We start from the raw sequence: 23,384 nt of genomic DNA, 5'->3' as shown, positions 1-23,384 counted from the left end.
CAGTTTAGAGTCAACCTTGGAGTTTTCCCCTTCTCCTGGAAATTAAGAAGTGGAGGGAGACCCAGATCCTCACCTCTCCACCCCAGATAGGAACCAGAGAGGAGAGTGGCAGAACTGTCCACATGGAAAATGCAACATGCACAGGAAATGCCATGTGCAAACCATCTGCGTAGAACTCTATACCATAATGAGTGAGACAAGGGGGAGACACCCAGTAAGGATTGGGCAGGAGGTCTCTGGCCTTGGGGGTGACTATCCCCACCCTATGCCCCTTCCACAAGAAGTAAAGGGATTCCAAAAAGTATTCCTTCCAAAAAGTATTTGAATTTCACATTGCTATTCAATCAATCAGCTTAGATTTAGGAAGCAATTTCCATAAGTATCCAGTACCTGTGGGGGAGAGAAGAGCCATACAGCCACCTGCCCTGTCTTCTGGGTAGGATCCTGCTCTCCTGGTTCTGGTTAGAATATCCATAGCTGGCATTTACAAAGCCTTCACCCTGAGCAGGGCATTAAACTAAACAGTTAAGGCACCTTATCTCATTTAATCCTTACATCATCCCCAGTAGTGGTAGTGTCCCCAATTTTCAGATGAGGAAACTGACATGAGACAGGCACCAAAGTTGTTTTCCTAACCCCTGAGATTTGCTGGCCTAGTGAAGCTTTTCTGGGAGTCATCTTGGTCATCATCCTATAGTGAACTCCTCAGAGCCCACTGGGCTCAGCTGAAGCCCCTGCCCCAACTCAGTCTGGCTTCCCTAACTGGTCCTGTTCTTCCCTGCAATTCCTAAGCCCTGCTGACCAACACCATTCAACACTGGAGGTTCTTTCAGACACCCCAAAACTTCCCTTCAAGTTTGCATGTCTTTGCACAAATTGTTCCCTCTGCCCAGAAGGATCTTAATCAAGCTTACCTCCTGAAGTTCTCATTGAAGACCAAGAGCATGTTATCACTCCACTGGGAATCTTCTCTGACTTCTATTCCCTGCCTCAGTTTGGCTTCTCTACAGAGCCAGCACTAGCCTTTGTGCAAATCAGAAAAAGCTACCACTTTTTGGCAGGTATAGGTACCCCCATTTGGCAGCAGGTCATGAACTGTCTTCCAGTCTTCCTTGCTCCCTTTGCCAGCTGGCTTTTTTGTAGTGCATGTACTGAGCAATTGTACTCTGTGGCCTGGCTTTGGGGCCCCGCATCTGTCCCCTCCTATGGCCACAGTGACCACACGGCACAGAAATAGCTTTTATTTGCTCATTTGTCTCCTGTCCCCTCACTACTGCCATCCACAAACATTTGTTGAGAGCAGAGGAGAGTCCCCTACCTGCTTTGGACCTGAAGCCTGGCACTAAGTAGGTACCAGTAATAAGGATTGTAGCCACCATTTTTCTGAGCACTTACTATGTGTTTTGCACCATACTAATTGCTTTCAGTGAATGTGCTTAATCCTAAGGCTCACACAGCTGTTTAAAGTTACAGAGTAGCAAAACCAGGATTTAAACCCATACCTTGTAGGAGGGATCTACCTTTTCCATTACTACCACTCACTTATCAGCTGATGTCAGTCATCGATTAAACATCCAATGGCTTGGAATGGCTGCCTGGAGAGAAGTGTGGGAGTTAAGGTTTCCAATTTAGATGGTCAATGCAGAGCCTGGCATACCCTTCTACTGAGGCTCCAGTTCCCTCATCTGTTATCACAGAAAATGAAAGCCAGGGCATTTGGAGTCTTGCCTCAGGGCAGGGTGCAGCATAGTCTTCTGTGGGGTCACGCTGGCAGTTACACCTCACCCAGAGCAGGGCTGGGGGTGCAAACATGGGCAGAAGAGAGATGCCTGACTGCCTAGGCATGGGCCCAGGCCTCTGGGATCTCAGGACTCACATACTGACCATTGGTCCTTAGGTACCACTGCTGTACCCATGACCTCTGAAGGGACAAGAGAAGTGTGAAACTAGAAGGAAATTTCAGAAAAGCTAGGTCTGTTTCTTAGGAGGTCAAGGTCCAGTCCATCCTTAAGAAGTCAGTTTGGTGGCCCAGCCTGGCCCTGAGCTGTGCAAACAGAGTGGAAAAGGCCAGCAGAAGGGTTACTTCTCCAGTCCCAGAACAAAATGACTCTGGGGTGAGACTGGGAGGGAGCAGAGACGAGGCCAATACACGCACGTCACACACTTTGTAATTCTGCTTGCCCAGGCACAGCTACACATGTGCCACACACAACCAGAAGTAGCCCGATACTCTGCCAGACCCAGGGAAATAGGGAACTCAGCCAAATGTGACTAGGGGAGAGGGGCAGGGACAGTTGGGGTTGTCATGCCCGTGATATTAACTCTCGACTTCTCTAGGCACAATCATGGTTCAGCTGTCTCTCCTATGGGAAGTGGGAAGGGACTGGGTGCACTCAGAGGCCAAAGCTGTGTGGCTCCATGGCTCTCAGAATCATGGGGAGAGGGAGGGATCCCGAGGTAACAGAATGGGGCCTTGGGGGATAGGAGGACACAGCATCCCAAATCTGGAGATGGTAGACCAGAACAAAGGGTGAGGGTGTGTGTGCCCTGGGCATCCGGAAGTCAGCCTGGCCAGAAAGTGCTCTACCCAAGATCTACAGGCTCTGGGCGGGGGTGGGGGGGGGTTGGGGGGTGGTGATAGGGAGAAAACTTGGAGGAGGAAGAGGTGGGGCTCAGCCTCCCCTCACAGATCTAGCCCCAGAAGGCAGAGCACTGAGACTTTAAAAAACAGGACCCAGCCTCTTTCCCCAGACCAGACCTCCCCTACCAAGCCCTACTTTGTTCTTCCAGAGAATGGGGTGCTCAGGCAATTGCCTGGGGGTAAGCCCCAGATGAACTGCTCTTTGAACTGGCGGGACTGGTTCTGTGTCTAGTCGCCTGGGCTGTCACGGGGTTGCTTGCTTGCCTTGCCTGGCCTGGTAGGAGGGAGGCCTCAGGAAGGGGCCCCTCGTAAATCGTTAACTCCCAGAGCAGCCTCTGCTGCCATGTCCCCCAGCCCCACCCCCAGTTGTGACTCAGAAAGCCCACTGGAGGTAGAGGAGGAGGTTAGAGGTCAGAGCCAGAGGTCCCAGCACCTGGACAAATCCTTCCCCTGATTGGAGGGAGGTGGGGGGCGGGGAGTATATGGAGACAGTGTCTATGGCAAAGGCCCTTCTAACTTCAGAGCTTCTCACCCTAGTTTGCCCTCCAGCCTTCCCACTGTAGCCCTGACCTTTGTCTCTCAGGAGTCAGAAACTCTGGGTGGGCCTCATGGGACAGTCCCTGGGCAAGTCCCAACCCCACCAGACCCTTAATCTCAGAAAGATAACTATGCCAGTCCCACCACTTCACCCCAAGGGGTGTCACTAGGACTAGATAATGAGTGGTTGGGGAAAAGAATTAGATACTGTTCAGAACTGGGATAGGACCCTCGGCATTGTTCCAGCCCTGCTCCCTGGTGCTGGGGTTCCCTCAAGAGAAATAAAGGCTGCCTTTCTAAAGATATTATGCTAAACTCTTTATCTCCTTGGTAATTTATTTAGCCATCATATTCTCATTTTGCAAACAGGGAAACTGAGGCTCCCAGAGACGTGACTTACCAGGCTGTGACAGTTGTTCTGGAGTGGGGCCAGGATTTGAACCTGTTGTGTGCTCTCAAGCTGAACCCTTGAAGGGTTCTCTGTCTCCTTATTAAATTCTTAAACTACAGGTGAGGAGACATTCTAAAGGCAGAATAGGCTAGACAGTCCCCCCAGTGTAACGCTGTGTGTAGGGGGTCTGGTAGGGGAGTGTATGTGGGCAGGAGACTGGCAATGCTCCCAACCTCTCTGTAAGCCCCTCGGCCAGGGCAGCTCCCCCTCAGGTCACAAAGCCCCAGGTGCTATCACAGAAGAGGCTTGACTACTGCTTCCTGGACCCTTCAGGAAGAACTCTCCTGACCCAGACAGGCTAACAAGAGAGGATTGATGGTGCTACCACCCTTTTCACTAGGGAAACATCTCAGAAGCTAAGGAGACAGAAACAAGAAAAAAAAAAATCAACTTTTAATCGAGATTGCAGATTCAGAAAAGATTCATAAGTGAAATGATTCCCCAAGGAAATATAAAAAGTTACTTACGACACGGCTAAATTGAGCACGCTTCAATCAGGGGCTGTTGAGAAATCATTAAGATATACAAGACGCTTTTTTAGATATATGTGATTTCTGTCAGGACAGCTGGCTAGTGCTCCACTTAGATCTGGCCTGGAGCTCTCTTGGCCTGCTGTGTCACCGCCTCAGACTCACAGATGAGGAAGAAGGGCAAAGTGATGAGAAACCGTACCTGCTGGGCCCCAAGAGCTGCTGCCCAGAGGTTGCCACTGCCCCTGGGGGCCCAAAGACTCTAGCAGGGAGAGTGGAGCAAAGGGATTATGGTCAGAACTTTTTTAATATTTATTTATTTGTGCTGAGTCTTAGTTGCGGCATGCGAACTCTTAGTTGCAGTATATGGAATCTAATTCCCTGACCAGGGATCGAACCTGGGTTCCCTGCATTGGGAGCACAGAGTCTTAGTCACTGGACTGCCAGGGAAGTCCCTGGTTGGAACTTTTTATTGACTGAAGTAGCTTTTCCCCACTTTCCAAAAGCACCATGGGATGTGGCAGGGCTAGAACTACTTTCTTCAAAAAACTAGAGGGGACTCCCTGCTTCATATCCCCTGACCCCTTGCCCTATTCCTTGGGGTGGCCTGAGGAAGTGGTCACTCTATGTGGACAGAGAAGGACCAGAATGTGCTCTCAGATCTATGTCTGGGCAGGTCAGGGAACACTGGGGGAGAGGACCACCCTAGGGAATTTTCAAGGATGATCACTGGCTTGGGAGAAGACATTTTGCCCTCTGTCGTAGCCACAGCCATTTCTTAGGAAGAAACAGACTTCTTTGAGGTCCAGCTCTCCTCTCTTGCAGCCTGTGGGGGTCCTTCTGCCCCTTGCTTCCTCATGCCTAGGACTTTCAGGATTGAGGCTAGGACATCATGGAGAGTCTCTGTGGAATATTCATCACCTTCCCCCTCCTGGGGACCAAAACTTGTGGGCTTTAGAAAAGGCAAGGCCTAACTCCATGCTCTGTCCAGTATCTGGCCCTCAGTTGGTGTCAAATATTTACTGAAGAGGAAGGAGGGCATGAAGGCAATCTGTCCCATGGGGGTGGGTGTGGAGGAGAAAGGACAGGCAAGAGCCTGCTCAGGGGACTGAAGTGGCAGTGCCTGGACCCCTTTTCTTAGGCCTACCTGCCTGGGTAGCCACCTCCTCCATTAAATCATCAGGGAAGGCAAGAAACCCGAGCCGGATGGTGGTGGCCACACTGCCTCGTGGGTGAACCTGAATCTGATCCCGGCCAGGCCGAGGCGCTATTTTAAACTCCAGCTCCAAGCTGCCGCCTCAGACCGCTTGGCTTGTCATCTCTGGTTACAAAGCCACTGCCCATCTCCCTGCCACTTCCTCCTCCCCACCCTAGAACCCCGCAGGCTCTAGGGTTCAATGTGTCTTGGGGCAACCCTACTCTCTGTAGGCCCTGGTCTGTCAACTAGCACCGATGCCTCTCTCCATCCCTTAGCTGAGCCCACTTAGGCACCCTCATCCCTCTACCCACACCAGGACCCATTGACCTTTATTCTGACTGAAAATTCTCCTGCGGGGTGCTTCTCCCAAGGAATAAGGGCACGCCCTGGCCAGAGAACCTGTAATCTTGTGCCCCAACTCTGCTGGGGTTAAATCACGCAAGCTAGGATAGGGCACATACTGCAGGAAGAAAGGAAGTAGGTTAGACATAAGTAGGGACTTCCGAGCAGTGAGACTGTGTTCTAGGAGATTTTTCCCTTTCCTCAGTGTCTGCCTGTCTGCTTGAGCAGGAGAAGGTAAATGACTTCAGAGGGAGTCGCCTCCCCAATCCTCTGGCTCAAGGACTTGTGGGTTGAGGGGACTCAGGTACCATTTAGCCAGCCCACACTGTATTCTTCTCTCCCTTTCCTAAAGGAGAGAGCTCAGCACTCAGGTGGTCCAGCTGTGCCCGCTGGACTTGTGTCCACAATCCTCCTACTCCAGGCAGTAGCCCCCACTGGCTCTCAGGCCTGCTAGACCTACTCCCAAACCAACACAGGCCTAGAGGGAGGCAGCAGAGACATTGCCAGGGCACCAGGGGAAGGGAGGTGGCTGATCATCCATGTTGGCTCCCTTCATCTCAAGCTGGCTGGACAGAAGGTCTCCCAGGCAGCCTGAGTATCCCCATGAACGCCCCCACTCCCCCACCCCCACGCTATGTAGTCTCAGCAGTAAGGTGTTGGCACCAAGCCTGGTGTAGCTGAGCAGTGACGCCAAAAGCCCTGCCATCTCAGGCAAGCTCGGTTCCCTCCAACCTAGCAGTTGGGGCCACGGGGAGGTGGGGGAGGGTGTCTCCCACCCTCCTGGGCCTGAGGCAGCTGGGGGCAGAGCCTTTCTGGAAACCTCCCTTATGCTCACTATTTAAGAGGATACATGGCATCCCCATGAGGTCCTAGCCACACCTTCCAACCAAGGGGGCTAGTCTTCAGGTTAGACCAGCAGTTCTCAACTTGAGCTGATTTTGCCTCCCAGGGGACACTGGGCACTATCTGGAGATATTTTTGGTTGTCACAACTGCCGCTAAGCATCTTACAATGCAGAGGACAAAGAATCAAATGGCCCAAAATGTCACTAATGCTGAGGTTGAGAACCCCTGGGAAGAAGTCCCTGACTAATCTGGGAGTCTGGTAGGAGACAGGAGGCATCCTCCACACACACACACACATACACACATAAGGCTCATCATCTCTTACTCCCCACAGGCAGAGCAGAAAAGGTCCTTCTGCCATTCTGGGTTCACAGGCTCCTTGTGGCCTGAGGAATGTGGTAAGCCACCTGCCTACCCACCTACCCACCAGCCTCTGGGCTTGTTAATAAAAGTGCCCATGGTGGGGGGCGGGGGGGGGGCGGGGGGGGCGGGGGGGGGCGGTGCATGGCAAAACTTCACCTGCCCAAGAGAGGGACTCTGGACACATCCTACCTACCAAGCAAGCTCTACAGAGCCCTCCCCTCAAGAGGATCTGGGCCTATAGAAAAGCCTAGGGGTTGCCCTACCCCTCCAGGCCCACCCCCAGGGGGCTGGCTCAGCCTGAGGCTGGCTGCAAGCTTTGGCCTCCTCCTCATCTCTCCGCCCCCTCCCACTTCTATTTAGGAGGCAGCCTCGGTGGCTCCGCTCCTGTCTCTGGTTTCCTAGGGAGCTCTGCTGAAGCAGCCCAGCCTCCGTGGGTCCATCTGTCAGGGAGGCTGTTCCGCCCCATCGATTGCTGTTCCCAGGGGGGCTGTGCTGCTCGAGGGACCCAATGTGGTGGCCAGATAGGCGGGAACCACACCGATAACAGGGGGTGGGGGCAGCTTGGCAGCAGGCAGAGCTGAGGGGGGCTGACACTTCAATGAGAAGAAACAAAGCTAGACAGGCATGAGAAATGCAGAAGGCCAGGGGCACCAAGGCAGGAGGCTGGCTGGAATGACCTCTGAAGCCAGCTGGCACTCTCAGGACTCGATTTTGCTTCTGGACACACCAAATTCCCACTTAGAATGACAATAGTAATAATAAATAACACATGTTGAGCGGTAACACTGTGTCCAGCACTGGACTGGGGGCTTTGCACACCTCTGCTTTCACCTGAGGTTCACACTCATCCAAAGCAGGTGCTGTTCTATTCCTCCACGGGGAAGGAAGAGGACCAGAGAAGTTACAGCGCTTGTCAGCTGCCACACAGAGGTGTTGGAGCTACACTTGGAGGCGGGTCAGCCTGGCCAGTGGCTGTGCCCCAGCCCCAGACAACCCCAGGCTAGGGGAGGAGGCGTGTCTCGCCAGGCAAGAGGCCCTGCCCGCCCTCCCCTTGGAGCCGCCTCCTCCCCTGGGCTGTGACATCTGCCCTGCTTCCCGGCCCCAGACAGCTGCCCAAAGCCACGTCAGCACTTCCACGGGGGAGCCTGGAAACTGGCTCTGGCCCCCGGGCAAAGGGGGACCAGGAAGGCTGTGAGTCCCCGACGCCGACAGGGTGCCCTCGAAAGAACATGACCCACTCAGCTCGGCAGGCGCTGTGTCAGCATGACTTTGCATTGGGCTTTCCTGAGCCTCAGTTTCCCCTATTCAGACTGGGCGCTGAGGGGCAGAGACCCGAGTCGGGAAGGGTCTCAGACGAGGATGCAGCAGCATTTTGGGTGAACAGGAGCAAACATTCCCTTGTAGCCGGAGCTCTGGGGGGCGCCCCGGGCAGCCTGCGACCCCCACTGTCCACTTGGGGCCAGGTGGTCATTTGGCGAGGGTCAGAAGGGTGAAGGGGAGGGTGGGGAGCTACGCCCGGCCCAGGCCCGAGCACTGGCTGGCTGGGGCCAGAGATAACCGGCGCCTCCCGGAAAATCATTAGCATCTGTTTGGGCCGAGGCAAAGTTGGCCCGCAGGCGCCTCCGCCCGCCGGAAACGGCCCTCACGCCCCCACCCGAGCACACTGGCTAAAGCAGCGTGCCCCCACCCTCCCCGGGGCCAGCTCAAACTGGTGTATCCACAACATCCACCCACCCAGGGAGGAGGGTCTGGGTGCAGGGCCGCAGGCCTGCAGGCCTGGCAGACGGAGGTGGGGGTGGAGTGGGGGCCGCTGGTCAGGCCTCGCCGTCGGGCGTCGTGGAGTGGTGTGGGCGGCGCGGTCCGCGCTCCGGGCGATCCAGGCCGGCTCTTAGTGGCGCCCGCACTGGCGGCAGCCCAGGGAGTGTGTGGAAATGACACCGCCAGGGCGGCGGAGATCCCCCCTCCTGACATTGGCTGGAAAGTGGAGCAGCTCGTCAGGGACAATCAATGGCGATCGATCGCTGCACGGCGCGGGCGGGCGGCGCGGGGGAGGGGCAGAGGGGCTGGCGGAGGTGGGGGCATCCGCGGCTGAGGTCAAATAACACGCAGACCCCAAAAGGGGCTCAGCGGCACATTGGGTCACATGGACACACAATCTGTACAGGGATGGGTCACTATGGGCCACAGCCCCCACCAAGGAAGCACACTCACCACATGGAGTTATTGCACACTACTACAGTGTCTGACACAAGTTATGGCAGGAGGTCAAGGGGTCAAACAAATGGTTCCCACGAGCACACACAAATAACAATACAGCCACAGTATCACACAAACAGTTCACACCAGCACCACAACCGGTGATCCTACACTAGACACCCACAATTATCACCAAGACACAAAAGTCATACATTCCACTAGCTGGTCTCAACTACATGACAGAAGGGAGTCACATACTCTGGCTGCACAACAAAGTCACACAACAAAGCAAAAAAGTCACACAGCCACATTATATACTATCACCTCAAAGAACATTGTCAAATTGGGTCTTAAAACTAAGAAACAACAATGCCCCATATTGGCAACCCAAAAGGATAGAGCCTAGGTATAGAACAGGGCCCCACACTGCCACAAGTTGCATTTCAGCAACTAAGACAACAGATGCAACTGAATCCCATTCCCCAATATGAATATAACATGGGAAGATAAACATTGTGGCACAGGCAAACCAGCATTAACTCTGAGGGTTCTTACAGAACCAATGAGCTACTTACTGCAGGTTAGACACTTAGTACAGGGCCAAGTACCTGGTAAGCATTCAAAACACAGTGGGTACTGGATTATTTTTAATGTCTGTATACTAATTAAGTCATATCAATATAATGATTATAACTACTTAATAACATCCCTCTCTCCAGATAGGTCCATCCCTCTCCAGAAATCTGATTCATCTCAGCAACAAAACTAGTTCAGCCATTACACGCACCTGGGAAACACAACCCAAGCATCACAAACTCAAACTGCTGTACTCATTCAACATAGTGGTCACACATATCAATTCCCTTAGTACACTGCACACTGGCCACACACTCTGGGGCTTTGGTGGGGAAACCACCTCCAATCTCTCATCAGGTACAACTCAACTAGTACACAGTTACTGGCCCCATTTCCTGCCACTCTCACAAGGTTGAGACAACTGAGCGCCTCCCACCCAACAATGATACAGTTACAACAGGGTCCCAGAACCTCCCATACAAATTCTTTAAAGACCATGGCAAATCAGTCTCTCCATTGCTTCATTTCTCATATAGAAATAGAGGCATCAGCTCCAGAGCCCTCTCTATTACAAATCTAAATCAGGAAAGGGGACTGGCCCCAGATTGAAAAACCCAACCCCCAATCCCCAAACACCATTTGCCAGTGGTACATGTATACAGGAACAAGGCCAAGATCCTTCAACACACCCTAATAGGCCACTCCTGTGGTTCCAGTTGTAGGGCTAGCTGGGCTGGAGCCCTCATTTCCTCCAGTTAAGGCCTGGGCCCTCCCAGGGGCTTCCAGTAATCACTTGCAGCCAGGGAGCGCCCCCTAAATGTTTCATCAGGAGACTTCAAACATTCTCGTCTGGCTGTGTAACTGACTAATCCCTGAACCTCTGTGCCTGGATCCCAAATCTTGCCAGTTGATCCAAGATTCCTATACCTGCTACCCTTCCAGAGCAGGTATTTCCCTTCCTCCTGCACGCGTGTGCGCACGCACACACACACACACACACAGGCACTTTCTAAGAGAGCTGCAGAACCACTAGGTAGCCTGTGACCTAGGACGGGGAAAGCAAGGATCCTGGGCTGTGGGCAGTGGCTACAATTACCTCTCATCCCTTATTCTCATCCTTCAGGTAGCATGGAGAAACAGTTGCAGGGGAGGTCTGGCCTCCTTCCACATCATCCCCACTCCCAGGTGGCTGGAGGCTGCTCTTCCCAGCATCCCATTCCAGGCTTTTATTCACTAGAAAGGGTAGCTGGACCCCTCGTTTGTTCCCCAAAAGAAACAGACACAGACCCTGTGCAGGGACACACAGGCTGGCCAGGCATGTCCATCTAAATGCCTACCTGTTTTTTAGGTAAATTTTTGCAGGCCTTGCCCAAATGGGTATGTAAGGCATAGGTCTGAAAGGGGCCCAGACAACATGCCCCCAAGTCCCTGGGTTTCCCGGGAGATGGTCCTGCTCAAAATCCTCTGGCTTGTATAAGAGTCCAGCAAAGATGTGCAACTACCTAGGCCAACTTCCCTGAATCCAGGAGCATTCACACGCAGCCCCAAGCCTTTAATATGTTAAGGCTATTTTCCACCAAGCATTGCTATGGGCCAGGTTGGGTCAAGTGCTCATTTTCTAGATGAGAAAACCAAACAAAAGAGAGAGAAATTTGTTGCCCAAGAATATACAACTGAAGTGTCATGGGCCTGTGATTCAAATCCGGATTTGACTTCTGTTTCTCAAAGGCTACACAGTTTAGGCTCACACCCATATGCATAAACACTAAGGAATGTCCATGCTCACAATTCTCTCACACTCTCACAAGTCCCTACACACATGAGCAGCCCCCTCCTGCACAAACACACACAAGCAGGCCTACACTCTCCCACGCCTGGGGCCTGTCAGCCACATTCTCCATGGCTCCCTCCCTCCAACAGGGACAGAGGCAGGCAGTAAGTCCACATTCCCAGGTTTCTGCCCTGACCCTGCCGCCCCCCCTTCCCCACTCAGAGCACACATTCCTCCTGCTACAGCCAGATAACCAGCCCCAGGGGGAGGCCTGGGAGAAAGCAAGGCATTCTGGGGGCCAGACTGCTGGCCCTACTCTGGGCTGCTTAAGCCAGTTCTATTCCCTGGATCTAGCATGGTAGGAAGTCAGATGCTTTCCCTGCAGATAGCCCCCATCCTTTCAGCCACACCAGACCCAAGGCTTCCCTCCGTATTCCAGGGCTGAGAGCTTCACACTCCAGGAGGACTCCAAGGGTCTCCCAACTCACCCTTTGGATGCAAATCCCTTATACAGTTAGTAACTAAAGCAGGACCTAGGGAGCCCCCAGGACTCCTCTCTTTACCACCTTTTTTTTTTTTTTTCCTTTACCACTCTTAAGAGTCTCTCAATAGGTAAAAGCATAGGTTCCATGCACCAAGAGCCCCTAGGCAGTTTTCCCCATCTGGGGGTAGTAGCAGTTAAATTCTCACAGCTCTGCCTGGGGTGCAGCCACTTGGCGGGCTCAGCAAATCTGGAGATATTTGCATACCCAGATGGCCAAGCCTGGAATTTCAAAGAATTCCCCAAGAAGAGGCAGCTGGCTTCCGGGTAGTGGCCCTGGAGGCTCACAGCTGTTGGGCTGGAAGACTGGGGAGTGTGGGGCCCCCAAACACAAGATAAGATTGAAAAGGACACGGGAATAACATTTCCCAGGTCTTATTACCACTCCCAGCTCTGTTCCTCCTGTTCTCAGCCTCCATCCCTCATGTATGAAGTCATGTCCTGGTTGCCCAGAGTAAGTAGGCAGGCAAGACTAGTTGGCTAGTCATAGGGACTACCTAATCTTTGGGGAAAGGTTAACGGTAGGCACCAGGCAGAGAAGGACTAGAAATATGGGGTCCCTTTGTTCACATAAAGTAACAGGTCTTTGTGCCCATGCAACCTAAAGCTAGGTGGCAAAGGCCCTGGCCTTGTCCCTACGAACCTGTCCACACACATGCGCATGGCTACTATACCAATGCTGAGGGGAAACGGTGGCTTGATACTTCTGGCAGACCTTGGGCTAGAACACTAACCTGTTTCCTTACTGTGATTAAGGCTATGGTGGAGCGTAACTGAGCTAGGCACCGGCCACCCAGTTCTGGATAATCTGTAAACAAAGCCAAGCCCAAACAGGCCTCCCCAGCCCAACAAAAGCCCCTTCCAGGTTCTGTCCAAGCCGATTTACTGACCACCCACTTCATGATTGTTACAGCTATAGGTCACCACTGCCCTCTGCTGGCAACTCAGGTACTAGCATCCACTCAGACACAGCTCACTCTCTACCCAAGCAAAAGCCCCTTTCAGTCACCTCCTCCCAGTCACCTCCTCCATCTGAGGGCACAGAAACTTAAACCTACCCAACTGTTAGTTAAAGTCAAAGGGTGACAGGGGACAGGATAAGCAGGGAAGAACCCAGGGATGGTGTTAAGAGGAGAAATCACAAAGGAATTCTGCCAAATTCTTCCCAAAATTTACACCCAAAACTTGAAGTATCCTTTCTATCCATTAGAAGTTAAAAACTTCTATCTATTAGAAGTTAAAAACAGTACCCACCCCATAACCTTTTACAATGCACTAGAACCTCCCCCTTACTCTTTGTCTTATGCCCTTTGTCCCCTCCAAAGAAGGGCCAAGCTTAGATGACCCAGAGCCATCCTTTGAGAAAGCTCAACTTCTCTGGCAGGTTTCAGAAAGCCTTTGTTCCCCTGGTTCCTTCTGTTACACTGCAGCAGGTGACTGAAAGTCCTGGGCACCTTTGAAATGCCAGCTCCCAACTTTTACTTCAACACCCTGCAAGCAGCCACACCTTTCAAAGATAGCAGAGATGTAGAATGTAGGTAGAGGGGACACTGTCCAGAAGAACCAGTACTACCCTTCAATTAGCTGGAGGAAGATCCCATGCCCCTGCTGTCAGGGAGTTAACCTAGATTTGCTAACTCAAGCATGGAACATCTCTCACCCCTGAGCTGGCTCTGGAGCCCAATTATCAGGTTGTATTTGTGTACTGTTTCTAGAAACCTCCAAGTCAGATGGTCTAAGCAGCAGCAGCTGTGGAGCTTCCACAGCTACCTTTATTTCCTATGGAAAATCAAGGGTGAAAAAGCTCGCCAAACCCTCCCTACTCGTAACTCTTGTTCTCTAAGAGGCCCTACAATTTATGGTAGGGGAGTATCCTTTAAGAGTCAAGATTCATAAGTATTTAGGAAGAAATTCAAATAGGAGAACAAGTGTCTCAGGGCAAGAAGCGAGGTGCCTGGGAAAATGGCTGCTGTCTCCGCTCATGTCCTTGGAGAAGTCTGAAAAGGAACACAGCACACTGACTGAAGCGGGCACTGCTCTTCTTTGGACATCAGTCACCGGAGGCCTGATCTGGGCACTTAATAACTTTTTTCTTCACTTTTCCAAAAGTGATCAACCATTTGTTTTCAGTGTGCACTGTCAGGTTATCCGGAACCCCAGCCCTGGAAAGGCCATTCTACTAACAACTCACACTGGACCATTATAAACAAACCAACCCCCACACAGCAGAAAACTATTAAACTGCTATTCTGGTGATAAGACCTTCATATAGTTCTTCATCTGATGAGAGGCAGTTTGAAGGCAGGCATCTGACGTTTGCTCTGGTTAAGATGCAGCTCCACAAAAAATTCAAAGATGAAAAGCAATCACTTGTCACAGAAATGTCTGACTCTACCTCTTCTTTAACCAGCCCAGGAACAGGCACTGAGAAAAGGCAAAGCTGGCTGCTGACTGTGTTACACTGAAGCCAAAGGCCTTAAAAGTTGTATAGTTAGCCTCAGTCTTTCAGTTTTTCCACTTATATTGATTAGGGTAAAATATGGCAATAATGGGGGAATGTATTTGTTTTGGGGTCACTCTAACAAAGTGATCCCATGGCCAGTTTTCATTATTTCTAAGCCCATCCCAGGAATTGGCCTGGAAATACTCAGAGGCAACCACTTACATCAGCTGGGGGCTTCCCTTGTGGCTCAGCTGGTAAAGAATCCACCTGCAATGAGGGAGACCTGGGTTCAATCCCTGGGTTGGGAAGATCAAGTAAGGCTGGGGGTTAGGTTAGGAAAAGCTGGGGCTAAGGTTAGGAAAAGGTTTTTAAGGAAGGTTTTTATTTGGTACTGAGAACTCAGCCACTTTTCATCTAAGCACACACAAAAGTAATAAGGAAATAGGAAACAGGCTCTAGGAGTGTCCCAAAGGAAGTCTATTTCTCTTCTTGGGTGGATATGAATATATGTTCTGATAGACTGCTGCCTTCATAGTTATTCTCATATTAAAAATCTGCTTTCTCCACACTTCTCCAGGCTGCTGGCCCAGCCAGGATCCTGAGTGGCTTTTTAGCACGTTCAAAGTTCTATGTTTGGGAGCTACCACATGACAAACTGACTGGCTGAAAGTTGGACTGGTCCTGGGTACCTCTAACTTCTTGTGGCTCTATCTTATCACATATAACGAACATGTTTTAGACTATAAAGAAGAAATGGGTTAGAAAAAACTTTTGAAATGCTAATATAATATGTTTTATATAGTGATTGTAACAGTTCCCCTGGATTTACAAATCTATTAACGACGTAAGAGAAAAAGCTTTATGTGAATATTATGTCAAGCCAGCATTTGTGTTTTGCATCATTAAAAAAAAAAAAAAAAATCTGCTTTCTCTTATATAACACCACACTCACTGTAACAACCCATCACTTAAAGACCGTTTCATAAATGGAATCAAAAGGAGACGGGTTCCTAACATGACTGACAATTTTCTGCAGGGGTAACAAAGATGCTGTTCCTAAGTAGGAAGGAAGGAAAGATGTGTTCATAATTCATAAGACCTAGGAACTGAAGAAAGTTCTTCCACTAAAACCTACCCCCTGGATTTGTTAAGGGGTATGATACAGCACATCAGACAAGGCCAGTTTCACTTTAATTGCCGTCAAGGGGCGGTTTATAGGCTCTCCAACTGTAGTTTAGAAATAATTCATTTCTCCTCACAATAGGGCTCAAAATAACTTGTTGAGGCAAAGAGGAATGATTGGAAAAGTGGAATACTATAGTTGCTGGAAGCAGAAAAGGAATGCTTCATCTGCTAAGTTAGTGCAGAGAACATGGACTCCTCTCTTTGACCACCATATCCTTCTCTCTTATAGACCTCCCTGCCACTCCCCTACCCAACAGTCCTCTTTCCAAATCTTTACATTACCCAAAATGTAGAAACTAGCAGACAATGGCCACTGGCCAGTAACAGAGTATGTGAGTATCTGAAATCATGTAGTTTTACTGAAAGAGACTGCTTCAACCATAACTTGATCAAGCGCTCCATGTTGTTGAGAAGCAAAGCAATTAACATATACACACCACTACATCAAAAAACAGATAACCAACAAGGACCTATTATATAGCACTGGGAACTATACTCAATATTTTCTAATAACCTGTAAGGGAAAAGAATCTGAAAAAATAAATATATATGTACAACTGAATCACTTTGCTGTATACCTGAAACTAACACAACATTGTAAATGAACTATATTTCAATTAAAAAAAAAAAGCAAAGCAACCCAGACACTTGACATTCCCTTGTAACCAATGCCTCACCAAGATAATCAAATCTACTGCAAACAAGCTTTTGTGATAAAACTAGAGACAGCTCTATAAAAAGCAACATGATCCCAGATGAGACCCATCCCAAATGACACACTTTTTTTGTGAGTGGGGAAGATAGCCTCCCTCACTGAGACCTCATTCTGGCCAAGGAATATACAACCAAACTTGACAATATATGTTCCAACCTCAAATGAGCAAGACCAATTGCATTCAAAGGCCTAATGTTTCATTCAGCACCCGAATACTAGGATGATGACTTTTACTTTAGCACTTGACTTAAAAGTACTCTTGTAAAAATATCTATGTTATGGCCTAATAAATGGTAATAAGCTGGCTGGTCTCTAAGATGACCACAGAATGAGGCTTTCAGGATCTGCGCAACTAATCCATGGTCAACAGTCAAAAATTGAATTCCCACTTACCCATGATACTGAGAATGAGGGTAATTCTAGGTTAGAGCTCAATTCTAACTCCTTTACCCACAACTATTAACAGTCAAACCTTCTTTGCAAAGTCAAGGATACTAGAAATACTAATAAGTAGCCAGCAGCTAAAATCCAGCACTTTAAAAGGTTTGGAGTATCACACTTTAGTTCTGAGATATAGTGACACTGAGAGATAAGACAACTTAAACAAGTTTTAAACCAAAAGCAGTGGACATTTATTCCTCAATTTTTTGTGCAAGAGTGTAAAGATGCATTTGAAAGAACCTGACAGCTAGAGAGCATCAGCCATGGCTTTCAGGCTAGCCTGGTTTACAATTAGATTAGGAGAAGTAGGGGGAAAAACGGTAACTTGCCTAGTTCACATGAATGATGTTTCTGGCAAACACAGTTGTTTACAAGTTTCAAACTACATTTTACTAGCGTCAAGGGAAGACTTCAAAAAGCCACATACAGTACAATTTAAAATTGGATGAACATCCTGCAATGTTAGTGCAAAGTAATTATGTAGACTCTCCAATACAAGATTGTGCTCAAGTTTCCCAGGTTTGGTCAATGTTGCTCTTTTACAATCACAATCACAGAAGCTTAACTTACCAAACAGCAATGCCTTTGTTTTGTGTCCTATGTACCAAAGGAATGTCACAAGGTTTTGGTGAAATTCAGCTTAATTTCAATATAAAGCAAATGTTTTATGTAACAGTCATGTTCCTGGAATACTGCACATGTTTCATGGAAATTCTTTTAAGCTTATGTGTTTATTTTGTTCACTAAAATTACTTTCAAGATATAATTTTTACTATGTAAACTGGAATTGTTTCATGATTTTGAAGTGCAACCAGTATAAGTGAAAACATTTCAGAGGTGGGAGAAAATCCACCACTAATCTCAGCTAGACAAAGTTCTTAAAATCAAAAAGCCTATTCACACAAATTATATGTAATGACTGTAGTAATCAGTTTATTACACAGATTAATCATTCTTGAACGTACAAGCTCCAGAGGAGCAACTGGGTCTTTAAATATACACAAGTATTTCCATCAAATGAATTTTCACCCTTACATCCAGATAGACCTAAGCAGTTAAAAACATAAGAAAAATAAGAGCTATTAGCTATGTATTAACTGAGAAACCACATACAAACCAAAGAATATGGAAGAGAGAAAGAGGGGCTGAAAGATGAAGGTTGAAGGGTGGGGAGATGTAAAAGAGTTGGGAGCAAAGCCCATCACACGTTACTTACTAATAGCTCCAATCCATTTAAATGTTGACCAGTTAAACTTAGACCTTAAAATACAGGATGTGGGTAGAGTTTAATCTGGTTGGTCATAACTTTCACCTAAGACGTAAGTCCTTCGGAATAAAAGGAATACAGAAACAGCTTCATGTTTTTCACCTTGCTTTTCGTAACTGTTTTGAGTTTAATAGGATTTCACTTAAAAAACAATCTCCTACAGGTCAGTGGAGCTTTTCTTCCCCATCCAAGAACACACCATACCCACCACCCCTCACCTTGCCGTTATCCAAATTTAAGTCAATAAGGAAAGCTTTTAGTCTCACATCTAGGTTATGCCTGGAGAACTGGCTTGTCACACACACACTTCTCTGCTAGGAGGCAATGTTGGTACAGAAGTACAGTATTTCTAGTTTGTTGTTCCAAGTATGTACAACACGCAGCACTGCTGTATCAGGTAAACATGTGCACAGGGGAAGATGAGGCGTGGGCTCATAGAAAGCAGTCAAATGGAAATCAAAAGGACTTTCTCTTTCAGAGTTCCCCTATCTTTATTTGTAGAGGTTATCCAATAATTTCTTTAATTACATCGCATACTTCTGAGTCCATTCCCGAGCTATTCTGTTGTACCTGTACACACAAAGAGAAGCTTGGCTTAACACAGGTGAGGAGTCAGTCAGAAAGCAACAGAGTTCATTCATTATCCATCTAGTAACTTGAGGGGAAGAACTTATAGAACTTCAAGTGAAGCCATCTTCCTACTCCAAATTTCTAATAAACATTAGAAATATCCTATAAACACTATATAGGATTCTAATTAAATTTCAGCATTTGCTGGCGTATCTTCAGTCTCTACTTCATTGACCTATTTCTGAGATGATTTTCAACCCTTGTTTTACTTATGTGGAGTTCTTTAAACAATATAAGTATATATTATATGGTTCTTGAAATCACATAAAAATGATCAAATTGACATAATACTTTTCCTGCATCAATAAAACAACCAGTTCTGGCAGAACTTATTTTAACAATTTGGTTGCTAAAATGAATGGGTTTATTGCTTCAGAAGAACATTCCAGTAATAAAATAAGCAGGGCAAAGGATCTTTAATCCTTATAGATACTATGTAGATTCAGAAACAGAAAAAAAACTAAGACCCAACTGCTGTTAGAATACCCCATTCTTATTGCAGCTCCTTTTAAAAATACCTTATCCATATGCCTCTCTAACCAATAATTCAAATAACTGTTTAATCTTTTATATTTTAACTTTTGAAAATGAATCATTTTCACCCATCTATCTCCTTCACAATCTTATTGAATAATATGCAAAACAAACAAAAGATTACAACATTTCATTTACTATATCTTTTGATACCCTGACCACTTTTCAATAATTCATAATACAATTCTAAAATGTGAAAATTCTGCAAGTTTTATTTTAAAGGAAATTTGGGCCTTTTGGGTCTTGTAGCATTTATTTACTTTCTTTTTTAGATTATTCCTAATGGTAGAACATCAATTCTCTTTCCCATTAATTTATAAATACCTACCTAAGACAACTGGGCTCTTGATGCAAAATCTTTACATGTCAAAAACCAAGAAGACATAAAGCTGTTGGAAAATAAACTGTAGAAAAGTTCTTCTAGACAGTAGGAATCATACAAAACAGAGATAAAATCATCTACTTATAATGATACCTGATGCAAATACTGCTCTTTCCTGTCCCCAACTGAGTATATTAGGACTTTGTTTTAAGTGTCTGACCCATACTCAGACCTTAGACACAAACATCTCCACCCTATCAGACGCTCTTCTGTCTGGAGACCATACTTACTTTTCTCTATCTGTTTTGTAGATCCGAGCAATCTCAGGCACTAAAGGATCATCTGGATTGGGATCACACAACAGAGAACAGATGGACAAAAGTACTAGAATGAAAAAAACATATAAATTAGTAGAGGATAAAAGCAAAAAGGCTGAAAGAAATATGAGATGCCAACACAAGAGAAAACTCTAAGACCCTATTTATTGTAATATCTAGCACGTTTGTAAGCTCTACCTAAGTTTACAGTAACAGTAATTAACAAAGATTCTAAGACTTCTCTAAGCTTGAACCAGTAAGGAAGCTGGCCCAGGCTGGTGAACTGTCTTGCCCCATTTCCCTGGTTATTGAGTAATCAGAGTGGAATTATTAATAGAATACAGGTCTTTCAAATCCTAAACCAATAAGACTTTCCCCAGCTTATAAATTTCAATTTTTAGAAGCTCATGTTCAGGGATAAATGGTTTTCAAAATTCTAAAGACAACCACACTACTGAATGCTCTCAGTAAGAAATGACAACTATGAAATCCAACAATTATTGCTTTCTTGATGGCGGTTACCATATTCAGATGCAACAGAGTTGTTTCATTTTTAGTTGAAAACAATTTAGTTTAAGAACACAGAGGCCGGTACTTGTCCCCAAGTGGGGTTGGCCACAACTATTACAGATGATATGACATATCTCAAACAAAAGTCTCAAAATATCTTCAGTAACAATTTAAAATCTCATCTCAGTCATTTCCTCAACGACAACCTGAAATGTGGCAGACAAATCTCAATAGTACAATTTTCTCTGTTTAAATTTGTTAACTTACATATTCCTTTATTGAAGGCAAAGTGGAGGCCAAAGCCACTAATTACATTAAATCCAGTGGCCTCTGACATACCAAAATAAATTCCAATCCTCCTATTCTGACGTTAACAGAACTCAGCTATCTTATTTCTCTCTAATGTTCTGTAGCAAGAGACAATAATTCAGAGCCCACTGTACTCCTAAAACATCAATTCAGCAGGAAAAGGAATTGATTCATTTTCCCATCAAATCTACCCTACAGAGATCAAGGGCTTCTGAGAGATAAAGAAAGTTTACATGCCCTTTATCATTCAGTTGTTAACAAAAAAGCTATTTCCTTGCCTTAAGAGTATATGGAAAATAAAAAACATCAGGAAAGATGCTTTCTGACTCTTCACTCCTGCTGCCCACAAGCCTGGCAGATGGCACTCCCAACACATCTTCTCTTCCCACTGTCAGGTGTGTCACCTGATGCCCTCTTCAAGCACAGAATATTCTAACAGCAATTAGGAAAGATTTCATGTATTTCCTGGAAATGACAACAGGGAGTTATAGATTTTTGATTGTTCATGAAATTATTGACTACAGAAGAAACTTGTCTGACCTATCAAGCTGGCAAGAATACAACTGACTCTTCACCTAAAATGAGATACACTACCAAATTAGTATAAGTTCCCTTTACTTATTGTCCAACTATTTAAAACAGGCAACTTTAAAGAGATTTCTTTTTTTAAACTGAAGTATAGTTTATTTACAGTGTTGTGTGTTAGTTTCAGGTATACAGCAAAGTGATTCAGTCATACATACACATTTGTTTTCAGATCCTTTCGTATTACAGGTTATTACAAGATACTGAATATAGTTACTGAATATAGTGTCCTGTGCTATACAGTAGGTCCTTGTTTATTTTATATATACAGTAGTGTGTATAACTATTAATCCCAAGCTCCTACTGATTTATCCTTTCCCATCCCCATTTCCCTGTCAACCATAAATCTGTTTTCTCTGTCTATGAATCTGTTTGTTTTGTAAATAAGTTCATTTGCATCATTTTAAAAAGATAAGCTTTAAGTAAATAATTTTCCTCACTTTCTTTCCAGGAAAGGAAGGTAGGATGATGGTTATCTGGATCTAGTGAAATGATTTTTAGTACACTACTTAGTTCCTTTAATTTGTAGAAAACTGATTTTGGCTTATAATATACTATACTTTCTTTCTCCATAAAGAGAGTAACTTCTATTTCTACAGCTTGTAGAGACTCTTTACTAAAGTAACTGAATTTTCACTTATATATATATTCTTCATCAGTACATAACCATTTTCATTAGTGTCATAACTCAGAGTCACTTCCAGTTCTAAAACCATATAATCAAGTAGCTTTACGATACAGTTAACCTGTTTCAAGTTTTCTGTATATTTAGGTCCCATACCTATATACTCAAAGAGAGGGCATTTTGGTTCTAGATTATTGCCCCTAAAAACAGAATATGTTAAAGAATAATTATATCATACATAGCATTTGGGTCTTTCACAGCAATGCTTGCCCATACTTTAATTTACAAAAGAGTCTTTAAAACACTAAAGGAAAAATAAATAAATAAATAAAACACTAAAGGTATGCTGATAAAACCAAATTCAACAAAATGGTACTGTAGGTATGCTGATAAAACCAAATTCAACAAAATGGTACTGTAGTTATTTTAAACGATAGCTATCCAGACAGAACATATCAAGTCAAATAAATTAACAGCCCTTATGACTTAGAATAATTGAAAAACAAAACAAAACAAAACACACCACCACTAGGCACAGAAGGGAAGAAAGAAAAGCTATGGTAACAATTTCAGCTATCCAGACTCCCCCCCCCACCACCATCCACCCACCCAACCCACTCACATACAGAGTCCCACCTCTCTTATATCTAGATTTATATCTCCACAGTTACTTGATAAAGTAAGAGCAAACAAGTCAGGAAATCACAAGAACAACAAGCATATGAATACTTTCACAAGGACTCTGCTGAATGGCACGGAGGCCTACAAAAACAAAAGGGGCCACTTATCTGTAAAATTATTTCGGTCACAACTTTTTAAAATGTGGTCCTTGATTTTTTTTGTTCATATTTTGCCTAGGATTCCAGAAATCTTAATTTAAAGCCTCAGAGTTTTTGTGCCTCTAAAAAATTAATGTGGAAGGGTATACAAGTGTTACCATAATTGTAACATGACAAATATCCAATACTTTTTACAACAGTGCCTTTATCCCAGTTATTTGGGTGCTTACAAGGAATCAGTTAACTGCATTTTTGCTTTTTAATCTTCAGAATAATAGTGAAATAGTTTTTATCACCCCTACTCTATAGATGAAAACAGTGTGGAATACAGAAGCTAATCCGTCTCAAATCTCAACCAATAAAATGTGGAGCTGAGATCCTAACACAGGCAGTTGCATCCAGAATCTATGTTCTTTACCATGAAACTATGTTGCCTCCTGTCTAAATATATGCATTAAAGAAATGATAAAATTTAAGTAGATAGGAAAAAAAAATTTCATGTACCAAATTTCAGCCTCAAATACCCAAACTATTTCTTTCTAGCTATTTAATATACTTTCTATACAATGCAAGTTACAGCGTATAACATTTTATCTCTTTTCTGCTTTTTTCAAACACTGTATTTTCCCATTTTCTACACTATTTGTAAGGATCAATATTCTTTTGAATGCATGTGCCAGAACCGAATGTGTTTTTTCTATTGTTGAACCTATATGTCATTTCTAATTTTCAGAAATAACATTGTTGCAGATGCACAGAGAGATTTTAGCAGTTGGGTTTGTTTTCTTAGT

At 45.8% G+C, this 23,384-nt stretch overlaps 1 protein-coding gene across 1 annotated transcript in view; it reads right to left on the bottom strand.

The window, feature by feature from the left end:
- Nucleotides 1-17,621: 17,621 nt before the first annotated feature.
- UBE2D2 (ubiquitin conjugating enzyme E2 D2) overlaps nt 17,622-23,384 on the bottom strand; it is a 42,031-nt gene continuing 36,268 nt past the window's right edge. Inside the window, exons 6-7 of the mRNA XM_061151451.1 lie at nt 19,759-19,852; nt 17,622-18,552 (exon numbers count right to left, since the gene is read on the bottom strand). Of these exons, the coding sequence (XP_061007434.1) occupies nt 18,507-18,552; nt 19,759-19,852 (140 nt within the window). The 3' untranslated portion in view covers nt 17,622-18,506. The remainder of the gene's footprint in view (nt 18,553-19,758; nt 19,853-23,384) is intronic.

The sequence above is a fragment of the Dama dama genome, chromosome 9, assembly GCF_033118175.1.
Source record: "Dama dama isolate Ldn47 chromosome 9, ASM3311817v1, whole genome shotgun sequence".
NCBI classification, from domain to species: domain Eukaryota; kingdom Metazoa; phylum Chordata; class Mammalia; order Artiodactyla; family Cervidae; genus Dama; species Dama dama.
This window is presented reverse-complemented; position numbering and strand designations above follow the sequence as displayed.